The 12,357-nt window shown below is 58.5% G+C and overlaps 1 protein-coding gene across 5 annotated transcripts in view; it reads right to left on the bottom strand.

Moving 5' to 3' along the window:
* The window catches only part of Sorcs2 (sortilin related VPS10 domain containing receptor 2), a 287,015-nt gene that overhangs the window by 40,678 nt on the left and 233,980 nt on the right, over nt 1-12,357 (bottom strand). For all 5 annotated transcript variants that reach the window (XM_063230214.1, XM_063230216.1, XM_063230215.1 and 2 more), the window contains exons 5-6: nt 5,215-5,288; nt 1,387-1,451 (exon numbers count right to left, since the gene is read on the bottom strand). In XM_063230214.1, the coding sequence (XP_063086284.1) occupies nt 1,387-1,451; nt 5,215-5,288 (139 nt within the window). The remainder of the gene's footprint in view (nt 1-1,386; nt 1,452-5,214; nt 5,289-12,357) is intronic.

The following is a 12,357-nucleotide window of genomic DNA, read 5'->3' as shown; positions in this document are numbered from 1 at the left end:
GGAGCTCAGGGGCCTGTGCTGGGTCCACCATGAGGCCCAGAGGTCGCGATACATGGGGAATGGGGGGGGGGTGGGGTTGAGGTGGGAGGAGGGGGTCCCTGGTCCCCAAGCCACTCGCTCCCACCACAGTGCTCAGGTCCTCTGGGGACCAGGCGCCTTCTCGCCATCCTGCAGGGGGACAGCTCGGGGATGGGGTACAGGGCGGAATCAGGTGCAGGGCCAGGCTGCCGTCCGGTCCCTGGCCACGCCCTTCCCAGGGGCACTGCCCCAGAGGTCCTGCCAGGGCAGAGGGGGCTGGGAGTGGGGTTTGTGGTGCTGTGCACTCATGGTCAGTCACCATCAGTTACTGTCACTCATTCGTTCCTCCGCCCCTCTTCCATCCTTCCTGCGCCCATCTGCCCACCACCCCTCCATCTACTGTCCATCTGTCTGGTCCCTCCTACAGGGTCCCACTGTCCCCGGCTCACTGTGTCCAGACGGACGGGCCGAGGCAGGTGCCTGCTATCACTGCCTGGCTGAAGGCTCTGGAGGGCAGAGGAGGCCAGCGGCCCCAGCGCTGAGGAGGGCAGGGAGCCCCTTCCTGCTGGGGGCTGGTGGGATGGCCTGACCACAGCCACCCACTGCCATCCAGAGTCCCGTGCTGCCCTTGGGCTCTGGGACATTTGGATGTGGCGGTGGCCCCAGAGGTGGGCACAGGGGCCGGCTGTCCTGAGTCAAGTGACCCAGGCCCCCAGACCCTCCCTGAGCTCCATTTTCCTGGTTCCCAAGGTGGAGCCAGGACGACACCTTCCAGGCTGGAAGTTTCTTCTCACTTCACAGGTGGGAAAACCCAGGCCTCACCCCAGACCTCACTGGGGCCTGCCACCTGCAGGGGTCCCGTCAAGCCAGGGTCCCTCCTGGTCCCCTCTGCATCCCTACCGGGCACAGCACTGGATCTGCCTAGGGGACGCTCCCAGGATTTTGCAGGATGCACGTTCAATGTGCAGCCCTCTAATTTGGATGTTCCAGAACCTTCCACGGCTCTAGAACACCCACACTCCCCCTCCACCAGGCCACAGAGAGCCTTCCCACCATGCGCACACAGCACCTGGGGGGAAGCCAGGGGCACCCCTGCTGCCTCAGCTCGGCAGCCCCGCAGGCCCGAGAGGGCAGCTGACACCATGCACAAGCTCCGGAACAAATTGCCCTCTTAATAGAGTTTTCCACTGGAGCGGAGCCCTGGACCTGAATTTATCCCCAGCAGGAAACAAGCACATCTAACATTACGCCACATCATAACACAGGGAGGTCACCGTGCCGGCCCAGCGCTGAGGACAGGACGGGATCAAGGGCATGGCAGAGCCCCAAGAGGCCAGGACATGGGGGACACCTGTGCCACTCACTCACCTCCACCAAGGTCCTGGGTCTCCATGTGGACCAAATCGGGGTCAGCGTCCACCCCGGACACAGCCCTGGAAGGGAAGCCGGGTTGGTATGGCAGCAGGTCGCTGAGACCTGGCATACTGTGGCCCCTACAGCCCGGGGCCCCGGGACCTGGACTGCTTTTCCTCCGTGGGTCCCAAGGACACAGCCTCCCTGGAGCCCAGGGGTGGGCGGTCCTTCCTACCATCTCCAGAGGTGGGCAGCCCATACCACCCAAATATTGCAGCCAGAGGAACCCAGAGGAGTAAAGTGACCTCCCAGGGCTGCGTAGACCAACCAGGCCCCGGATTCCAGCTGGCCCTGACCTCAGCTGGCACCCAGTCCTGTTACCTTCGGATGGCTGCAGTCATCACCCACCCCGGGACCTGTGAAGATTCTGAACTGGTGCGCCCTGGGGCTGCCTTGCCCCTCCGAGGGCTGAAGGCGCTGCTGTGTCTGTGCCTCCATCACTGCCCCGCCAACATGTCCCAGGTCCTATCTGTGCCGGGGCAGGCAGGTGCCATGTGCACCTCACAGGGGACCAGGGGTGCTGTGATGTGACCAAAGCTTGCCAAGGTCTCCCTGGCCGAGTGCACAGCCCTGTTCACAGGACGCTGTGGGGTGGCAGCTCCTGGCCAGGATGCTCCACTGGGACCTGGCCCCGTCTCTGCTGTGCCCCTCCCGGCCTTTGGTTTGGAGACAGCCTGGAGGTATGTGTGATCCACGGGAGCTGGGTGGCCTTCCTCATGCCTTGTGAATTTTTGTCCAGCCTTCCCTGGACCACATGTAACTGGGTGCCACCTGCCCGCCAGGTGCCTCAGCCGCTGAGACTGGCCAAGATGCTCCAGAAGTCACGAGTTTCAGGAGCCTGTCCCACTTGTGTACCGGGTGTCCTTGCCAGCATGACTGCGCATTTGCCAGTCACTGGCCAGATCAGCCTCTCTGGGGCCCTGCCCAGGAGCAAGCTGAGCCTCTCTCCTGTTGCCACAGGTCATGTGGCACTGTGGACAGGAGCATCGCTGTCCCCATGGCTGTGCCAGCCTCACAGGGACACAGCTAGTGCCTGGTGCCAGTCCAGCCTGTTATGCCCTTCTAAGTGCCCAGGGGCCCCAGTGCAGTTGCAGGTATGCTGGAGCGGGGCAGCCCAAGGGGTTCCCGGGAGATCATGGGTGTCAGAGACCGGAGCCCCAGTGCCCACCATCCATCCCATCACCAGGCAGGGGAGCTGTGCTTCTGGGCCTCCATCCGTGTGAGTGTGGATTCCAGCCTGGGAGCCAGCAGCTTGGCTTCTTGAGCTCCCACAGGGCCTCCTGCCCATGCTTCCCACCCACAGAGGGCACCCACAGCCCGCACAGCACCCAGGGTCACACTACACAGGCTGCAGCCTTCTCTGCTAGTGGGGAGCAGCACCTGGCCTGTCACAGGCTCTTCCTCAGTCACTCTGTGGTTCACTCAACCATCATCAACACAGCCACTCACTAACCTGCTCATCCACTCACCCACCCACTCACCCACTCACTCACCCACAGTGGCCCTGAGGCCTGGTCCCTGCCCAGAGACCCTCGCTGGTGACTGAGCCCTCCTGCAGCCAGGGAGCCCTGGCCGGAGGCCTTCGTGTCTGCTGAGGTCCCCCGCCCTGGGAGCTGGCTTGAAACAGGGTCACAGGGGAGGATGGGCACCTGCAGCCCAGGAGAAGGAAGCCGGGAACACAGCAGTGACCCCCACTTCTGGTGCCCAGGGTTCTGGGGGCCCTCGAGAGTACCACGGGGACAACCCTCCCCCCTCCACTTCCTTCTTCCCCAGACAGGGTCTCCTGCCAAGTCAGAAGAGGGCCAACGTCAGGGCCACTGCTTGACGACAGCAGAACTGGGGATGCGTGTCCTGCCTCGTCACAGGACAGGAAGACCCGGGGCTGCCGTGTGAATCCAGTGACCCTTGGTATGGCGGCCCAGAGCCTGGCGGGCCACCAGCACACAAAGCCGGCCGCTAGGGGGTGGTGGGAGCACGTGGGTGCTGAAGGCAACAGGTCCAGGGCTCCTGCACCCCTGCAGGCACCCTAATGAGCTGCCTGCTTAATGATCCGGCCTGGCGATTTGTGCTGTCAGTGCAGGGACAAAGAGCTCCTGGGAAAAGCTGTCAAAACAGCACCATTCACTGCAAGCAAGCTGGGGCCATCATGACTGTCCCCATATTCCAGGAAGATCCTGGGCCCCGTGCCGTTATCTCTCGGGCATAACAAGGAGTGCTTGGGGAAAAGAGGGGAGGAGCGATTTGATTTGCGGGAGCTAACGGCATGTTTGAATTACTGCCAGCTTCACTTGCAGCAGTGGTGCGCTGGTTTCTCTCTCTGACCAGAATAGCTTCTGTAAGGCCACCAGGGCCAGGAGGGCCTGCAGCCTGGCCTGGGACTGTCGCAGCTCTGTGGCACTTTGTTCCCTGGGCCCCGGAGGCTCAGCAACACCACTTCCTGCCCCTGGTCTCTACTTCCTGGGAGCCCTCAGGGCCCAGAGGTCCCCTCACCTGGCCGCTCCCACTGTTAACAGTTGTGACAAAGCCACTGATGGTGGCACTCTGGCCCAAGGAAGGACTTGGGCCCACCCATGGACAAGCCATGGAGAGACACCATCACTTCTCCCTGGGAGCAGGGGGCACAGAAGCCAGGAGTCAGTGCCCAGAGGAGAGGTGCCATGGCACAGACCTAGCGCTCCTCACATACTCGTGTGTTAGAGGGGGCCTCGGGAGGTAGCTGGTCACGGGGTGAGGGCCTCACCAGTCGGTTCATCCGTGGACGAGCTCATTGCTCACTACGCTGTCAGAGGTGAGGCTGGGTGAGAGGTGGTCACTGGGGTGTGGTCTGGAAGGACCCGTTCTCCTCCCTTCCTCCCTCTCTGCTTCCTGGCTGCTACGACGTGGGTGGCTCTCCTCCACCCTGGCCCTTCCACTCTGCTTCTGCCTTGGAGTAGCTGACTATGAGCTAAACCCCTGAAACATCAGCCAAGTAAACTTCTCTTCCTTTAAACTGTGGGTGTGGGTCCTTTGTCTCAGCTCAGAGTTGACAAAGTCCCTCAGTCCCCGGAGAAGGCAGGAAGCAGGGTTGGCCATGGTTAGCACAAGGGGCCGGCGGAGTGAGAAAGTGCAGGGCTGTTTCTACATGCTTGTCCCCTAGGACAGGACTGCGGCCAGCATGGAGGCCAGTGTGATGGTAATGGGGCGCATGGGTGCTAGGAGTGAGAGCAGATGTGACTGCACATATATGCCTGCGTGTGGAGTGTGCACACCTGTGTGTGCATGAGGGTGAGGTAGGAAGAGCATCAAGAAGCCGAACGTCTCGGAAGGGAGCTGGGACAGAAAGCAGGCTGTGGCCATGCCGGGGATGGTGAGGGATCTGCTCCCCTGCCCAGCTCTAGTTCCTGCCCTGCTGCATGGGTCCGCAGTCCAGTGCCAGCCCCAGAGACCTTGCTCAGGCCTCCAGCAAACCCCTGCTTGGTCTACACTGCTTCACTGGCCCCAGCAGGGCTGGACAGGGGTGCCCCCGCTGGGGGGACCCCAGGCTCTGGGTGGGCAGGGCCGAGGCTACCCTGGGGCTGAGGGTCTCCTCCCACAGGCTCTGTGCCCACAGCCTGCGCATGCCACACCTCCTTCCACCAGGAGGAAGCAGAGGCCCCGGGGTGGGGGGCCTCTCAAGGCTGTGTGGCCCCAGGTCTCAGGGTGTTCAGCCCTGGGTCCCTGAGGGTTTCCAGTGCACCTGCTGGAGCCACCAGTCTTCTGGGGTCCCCTGGGAGGAGGACTTGCAGGAAGGGGGATGGTGCTCACCAGAACACATGGTCTTTGGTCACTTGTTCCTGCAGAAGCGTCCACTTCTTCCCCAGGTCCGACGATACATAGAGCTTCAGGGCAGAAAAACAAAACAAAGTCCGATTATGATGCCAGGAAGGAGCCAGTCCTGAGATGAAGCCACCTGCTGTGACAGGTGCCGGGGGGCCTTGGCCATGCAGCCAGGCCCACAGCAACTGTGCACACTCAGGGAAGCCGACTGGTGCTAAGGGGGTGTTTAAAAGGGGGCTCCATGCACAGCCAGCCTGACCCCCGAGATCAGCTGCAGGAGCAGGGGAAGGGCTTCCCGGTGGAGATGTGCAGGGGCCTGGTGCCAGGAAGGACTGCACAACACCCAATACCCATAGGAGAGCGGGGAAGCCGCAGTGCATGTGCTGGGCTCCCCGAGGTCCGCTGATATCACACTCCAGGGTCGACCTTGGGGCTCCCCTGCTCCTGTCTCCTCCCAGTGCCCCATGCTGTCCCCCACGAGGGCCTGAATGTCTTCCTGCCCTGGACAAGGGCCCCTGAGCTGCCAGGTGTGTGTGTGTGTGTGTGTGTGTGTGTGTGTGTGTGTGTGTGGCATCAATAGCTCACATCCAACACAGCGACAGGTCCCGAGACCGGAGAACAATGACAAGGGTTTGTCCTGGGCACTGAGCATTTCCCATTCCGCACCAGACCCTAGGTGCGATGCCACGTGCCTGCCTGAAACCCCGGACGATGCAGGAAGAAGTGAGGCACTGGGGAGCCGTGGTCAGCGGGGACCAGGATCACCCCAGCTACATGTCGGGGGCTGGAGCCAGGGGAGGCGATCTGGGGCCAGCTAGAGCCACAGAGGAGTAGACAGGAAGAAGGGGCAGTGAGAGGCCTGTTGGGCAGGCCCTGGAGGTGTGGGGGACAAGGAGGTACCCTTGGGGCTGTGCCCAGGTCATGGGAAGGAGGGGCTCTGCCAGGACATCCTGTACCAGAGTGACCTTTGGAGACGCCCAGGGGAGCTGCTGGGCCCATGAGGGCCTGGAAACTGCTGCCCACAGTCAGCTGGTCATGAGGCCAGCTGGTGACACAGTCTGAGAGGCACCGGGGCTGCCCTGGCAGGAGGGGTGTGGGCACTGGGCGTGGGCATGGGGCAGGGCAGGAAAGAGACCCTTCTGTGCCATCCTTACCCCACCCGGCAGGGGACCCAATCACTCCACATTTCCATGGACAGCTATGGGGGCTGTGAGACACAGGGCCCCAAAATGTAGCACCTTGGGAACAGAGGGGACATCAGAAGCCACAGGGGACCCATTCCTCCCCCTCTTCTGTGAAGCAGGTGGGAAAACCCAGGGGCTGCCCTCCCACAGGATGCCTCCCAGGGTCACCAAGAAGCCTCTGAACCCAGGCCCTGGCTGAGCCTCTGTGCCGTCTGTGAGGTACCCTCACCCACCGGGACCTCATGCCAGGGTCCACACACTTCTTTCCAGCCTGGCGTGAGGACACATGGGCTCCCGGCTCCAGAGCAGCTGGCTCATGTGGACCCGCTCAGGTATGCTTGCCCCTGGCTCTCTGAACGGCCATGGGGAGGCCCGGGCACTACCTTTCTCTGAGCTCCTGTGCAGTTCCCTGCCTGCTCTATGGCCCGGTGCCTCCACAGCATTGGCCCCAGGGGCAGCGCCAGGTCCTGGAGCCCAGGAGAAGCCTGGCGCCAAGCATTATGGTGCACAGAGGCCCAAGAGTCCTGAGCGGTGAGGTCTGGGCCTCAGTCGCATGGACAGATGGCCTCAGCTCTCCCTTCCTCTTCACACCAGCCATGGCAGCAGCTAAGCCCCTTCATGGGCATACCTCCTCCTCCTCCAGTCCTCCTGGTGCCTTGGCAGAAGCCCACATTATGTCCCTCTGCACGAGGTTCCCAGACCCTAGGAGGACGTAAGGGCAGCTGGCCCGGGAAGCGGGAGGTGCTTCAGGAGTGTGAGCCCACAGCCTGGTGTCACTGTGGGCGCATAAGTTAGTGAGTGGGAGGCTTCATCCTCAGATTTGTTTGTTTTGGGGTTTGGGGGCCTCTTAGAGATGACAGGGATCAGACCAGGTCAGGAGGGCTCCAGGGTGGCACTGGTGGCTCTACGAGAGGCCCGAGCAGTCAGATGTCCTTGTATCCCATGGGAGCCCTGCACCAGGTTATGATGCAGCTCGAGGCCTTACCAGGTGCCCGGAGGGGCCAGGGCCAGCACGCTGATCCCAAGCTGATTAACCACCACTCTTTAGGGCCCCTGCATCCTGCCCTAGGACAGCCGGTGTCACAGGCAGACTGGGGCCTGAGCACCTCCTGAGTGGGGGACAGGTCCTCTGCCTCTGTTTGGGGTCACGATGGGGAGGGCAGGGGGCACAATGGGGTAAGTATGGTCTGCTCTGTCTCCGGAATGGCAGACTGGCAGTGTCAGGAAGGCAAGACAGTGGCCAGCCAGGGTTTGGGGGCACAGCTCTTGCTCTTGGCAGCCCCCACTCACAGAAGCTGCCATTCACTTCTCTCCCCCTCCTCTCTCCACTCCTCCTTATCCTCTCCTCCTGTTCCTCCTCCCCCTTCCTACTCCGGCCCACCACAGCTGGGAGGGGCCCTGCCTCTGCCCCACCACTGCTGTGTCAGGCAGGGACAAGCTCAGGGTACCCCAGAAATACTGACACTGCTGGAGGTCCCCCAGCACCACAGCTCAGGGCCACTGCACATGGACTGGGAAGGAACACTCCAGCTTCTGCCAGGGGGCTTTCACCTGCCTCACCGCACACTTTGACACCCGACCTGCCCGCCTTGCGCTGAAGCTGAGCAGCTCCCTGGTTGCTGCTGATGCACCTGGAGTGTTTTCTGAATGAATGAGCACCACTGGCCCTAGGGTAGGCTCGGTGAGCTTGTTCTGCAAAGGACCAGAGGGGAAGTGTCCAGGCCCTGAAGCAACCACTCACCCAGCCTGTGGGGTAAGGAGGCAGCCAGAGATCAGGCCCAAGCATGTGGGCATGGCTGGGTACGGATAAAACTTTACCTATAAAAACAGGTGGTAGACTATTTGTGTGACACCTGCTCTGGGGAACATAACAGGAAATTCTCATCTGTGCTATTTAAGGGATTTTTTTTTTTTTTTTTTTTTTTTTGTAGCGGGGATCGAACTCACCACCATGCAGTTGCAAAGCAGGTGCTTATGTCACTGAGTTAAATCCCCGGCCTTATTTAAGGGGTTTTTAAGCAAAGCTTTCTTCCCCAGAACATGGGCCCCTAGAGGACAAGGAACACACACTCCTCGTCCAGCATGTGGAAGGGCCCAGCATGAGGCAAGTGCTCAGAACATGCCCGTGGCAAGCACCTGGCCACAGCAAATGCTCAATTAAGCACATCAAATGCTGCCTCATTTAACACAGAGATGTGCAAATGCTTGCACTCACAAACCGCCCGCAAGACAAGAGGTTTTCCCTCTCTACAGATGGAAGAACTGAGGCATGGAGAGGAGAGTAAGTAGCTCCCAGGCACACAGCAGTGGGTCACAGCAGAATTCTCTCCACATAAACCTGCACTCAGCCCCAGGTTAGTGGCAGAGAAGCCCTCTGGGAAGGATGGCTAGGCATCTCCAGCCCTTCTCTGGATCATCTGGTGACCCAGGCCAGGCCCCTTCTGCCTCATGTCAGTTTACCCATCCAGAAATAGGGAGGACACTGCACAACCAGAAACCAGTTGGGGAATAAAACAGAGGCTGTGGCTATCAGCTTCAGGAGGTTGGTATCAAAGCCTCCCCATTAGTGGGTGGCATTATCTTTGTCATCACTGATGTATTAGCGTTTGAGACACCGGTCCCCCGACTTCATGGAGCCTTTCCAATATAGTCTCAGGGAAGGTGATTTCACTATGCACCATCAATTGCTGTAGAAACAGAACATTTCTGCCTAATAAATGACAAACATGAGCAAATAAATAAGAATAAACACCAGGGAGACCCCTGTCTGTCAGCACAGCTGAAAGTTACACAGGGATGTGCAGCAGGAGGAGTATGGCTCAGAAAGCACCAGAGGGACAGTGCTCAGAGTGTGTGCCTTGATAGGAAGGTGAGGGAGAAAGAGACCAGGTGAGGCACCAGGTGGGGCCAAAGGGAAGGCATGGCAGGGTGCTGCTCAGGGGTGCCTGGGGCGGCAGCTCCTCCTGAGCATCAAGGTGGCAGCTGGGTGCAGGAGGAGGCACTCATTACACTCTCCCATTGCTCAGGGCACTATGCTGCCCTGTTCAGCTGGAAAGTGCAGACTGCCTGGACTCCCTTGCAGCTAGATTCCTTCTCAGAGGGTTGCAATCTGGAGTTCAGAGAGGCAAAAGGCACACTGCAGTGGGCTCTGCCTATTACACAAGATCTGTTACAGCCCAAAGCCAAGGCACTGTCCTGCCTCTTGGGACATTTCTGGTAGCCAACAGGTCATGGGCACCTGCTCCAGCTCAGGACTGTGGGGAAGAGAGGGGGTTGAGGGAAGGCAGCAGCTGGACTCTGCACCCTAGCATCCCTAGCCAGGCCAAGAGGACCAGAATCTTGCCCCAGTAACAGGTAGATCCAGTGGACTCCTGATGTCCATCTTTTTGATGGGCAGAGCTGGACTTTCACACAGTGGGCTAGCTAGCTCTAGAAGATGTCCTTGAGGGTCTAATTCTACTAGCAATTTAGAAAGTACCAGATCCTGCAGGCCAAGTTCCTTTTCTGCTGAAATACCCATTTGCCCTGAAGGATGTAAATGATCAGAGCCAAAGTGAACACGTGCTGAAGCTGAACATTCTCCTTGCTCATAAAACTGCTCCATTCCTTGGGAGAAGTCTTGTCTCTTCTTGGCCTTGCAGTTTGAGGTCAGAGAGGGCTGTAAATGTGGTGCTCAAGCTTCAGGTCTTGCTGGCAGCTCAGGTATCAGCTAATATTCACAGCAGCCAACATGAAGTCTGCACCTCTCAGTGAAAATTATGGGGACCCTTTCCCTAGTGACACCCCACACCCACTACCATGGCACCGCCACTGACCTTTTCCATGGCACAGATACTGCAGGCGGCAAGACCATCCTTTCTTTCCCTGTATGATTACATTATTGCTCCGAAGTTATACTGGACAGTGATACATTGTGACCATTCTGTTAGGCCCCTAGCCAAGCATGCTTCTTCCTCCCTGTCTGCTACTGACAGGCGTACCCACTTCCTTTCTGGAAGGCACTCCCAGACTCTGGTCAGTTTCTCACCATGCTGGGAAGTAGCAGAGATTCTTCATGGAGAGTAAGCACAATAAAGCACAATGAACTAGGAAGGTGAGTCTCTTTTAGAAGGGGCAGCCACAGCTCTGCCAGCAAGCAGGGCACAGAGCAAACAGGCTGGTGGGTACTGTGGCTCCATCCGCAGTGGGCTGGCTTGGGAAGGGACTGCCAGGTTTCACAGGCTCCTGACCTCAGGTGGCCCTTGAGTTGGTTGATCCTTGGAAGGAAAGCACCCAAGGAGCCTTGCAGACCTCAGGTTAAGGGGCCAGAAGGCCCCAGATTGTGCCGGCACAGGAAGGGGGAACCGGGAGGAGGTCATGGGCAGCCTGAGGCTGGGAGGAAGGTCTCTGCAGAGCTCAGTAGGCATCAGGGAGGAGGGGCCAGTGGGCGGGAGAGGAGGGCTCTGGTCAGCGAGTCTGCAGATCCTGGGGAGCAGCACGGAGCCACCCGGTGGACTCTGGTGACGCATGTGACTCACCGTGGTCAATGGTGTGGGTGTGCAGGTCAAGGCTGGTGAGCTAAGGCTGCTGGTGAGTTATGTCTGCAGAGGCTCAGCGCATGGAGTAGCCTATGCAGCCCAGTTGTCAGGAGCCACCTCTGGCCCACCTGCCCCTGCCATGGAGACCAAGGACTATGTCCAGGGCACGTGGCCCCAGTCAGTGAGTGAGTCCTAGGGCTGTGTGTTACTTGGCACATGGTAGCAGGCACTGCCTAATACATCAGATCTGCTAAAGCCCAAAGCTGACGCTGTTCCACCCAGCTTCTTGGGAATTAGAAAGCTCTGAAAAACTATGAGGTTCCTCCCAAATTAAAGCCCTGCTGTCACTCTTATTAATTCCCCCAAATTGCTTTTCCTTTTAAAACTGCCACCAAGCCTTTTTTCTCCTTTTTCTTTCCTTGTAGACATAGAAAAGAACTGAGGAAAATAACCAAGATTTCAGCTCCATTAATTTTTCAGGGCACCATAAATTAAAGAGTAATTGCAATGCAGTCAATTTCTGCAGGAAAATAAGTCTCCATGATTGTGCTTTGGTCTAATTACACGGAAAGCTAAGTAGCACTATTAACACCCAGCAGCAATGCTGTCCCCGAGGAGGTGACTGGGGTGCAGAGGAGCCCACAAGGCTGGGGAGAGGGGAGATCCTGACAGCAGGCAGACTCAGCAGGGAGGCCAGGTTCTGCTGGCAGCCGGGACCCAGATCAGCCAGGAGTCTCCATCTGGAGGTTGATTACTTCTGGGAGAAACTGGTCATCCATCTTTCATCCATTTATTTAATCAGCCAGCATCTGTCCATTCAGTTACCCACCCACCTCCCATCTATGGCTCATCTATTCATAAACCCACCCACCCCAACCCCACTCCTCATCCATCCTCACTGCTATGGACCACAATATTCACCTATACATGCATTCATCTATCCATTTACTCATGAACTCCAGTCCTGGAGTCCATCCATCTATGCACTCTTCTACCTCCTTATCCATCCATCCAACCATTTATTCATCCATTCAACCATGCACCCATCCACCTCTCTATCCATCCATCCATCCACCCAGTCAATCATGCATCGATTCCCCTCTCCATCCATCCATCCATCCATCCATCCATCCATTTATCCATCCACCCAGTCAATCATGCATCGATTCCCCCCTCTCCATCCATCCATCCATCCATCCATCCATCCATCCATCCATTTATCCATCCACCAAATCATGCATCTATTCCCCTCTCCATCCATCCATCCATCCATCCATCCATCCATTTATCCATCCACCCCATCAATCATGCATCGATTCCCCCCTCTCCATCCATCCATCCATCCATCCATCCATTCTTCCATTTATCCATCATCCACCCATCCATTCAAATATGCATCCATCCACCTCTCCATCTATTTATCCACCCAT

This window comes from Cavia porcellus, unplaced genomic scaffold (genome assembly GCF_034190915.1).
Source record: "Cavia porcellus strain 051 isolate PalLab524CR breed Dunkin Hartley unplaced genomic scaffold, mCavPor4.1 scaffold_18, whole genome shotgun sequence".
NCBI lineage: Eukaryota > Metazoa > Chordata > Mammalia > Rodentia > Caviidae > Cavia > Cavia porcellus.
This window is presented reverse-complemented; position numbering and strand designations above follow the sequence as displayed.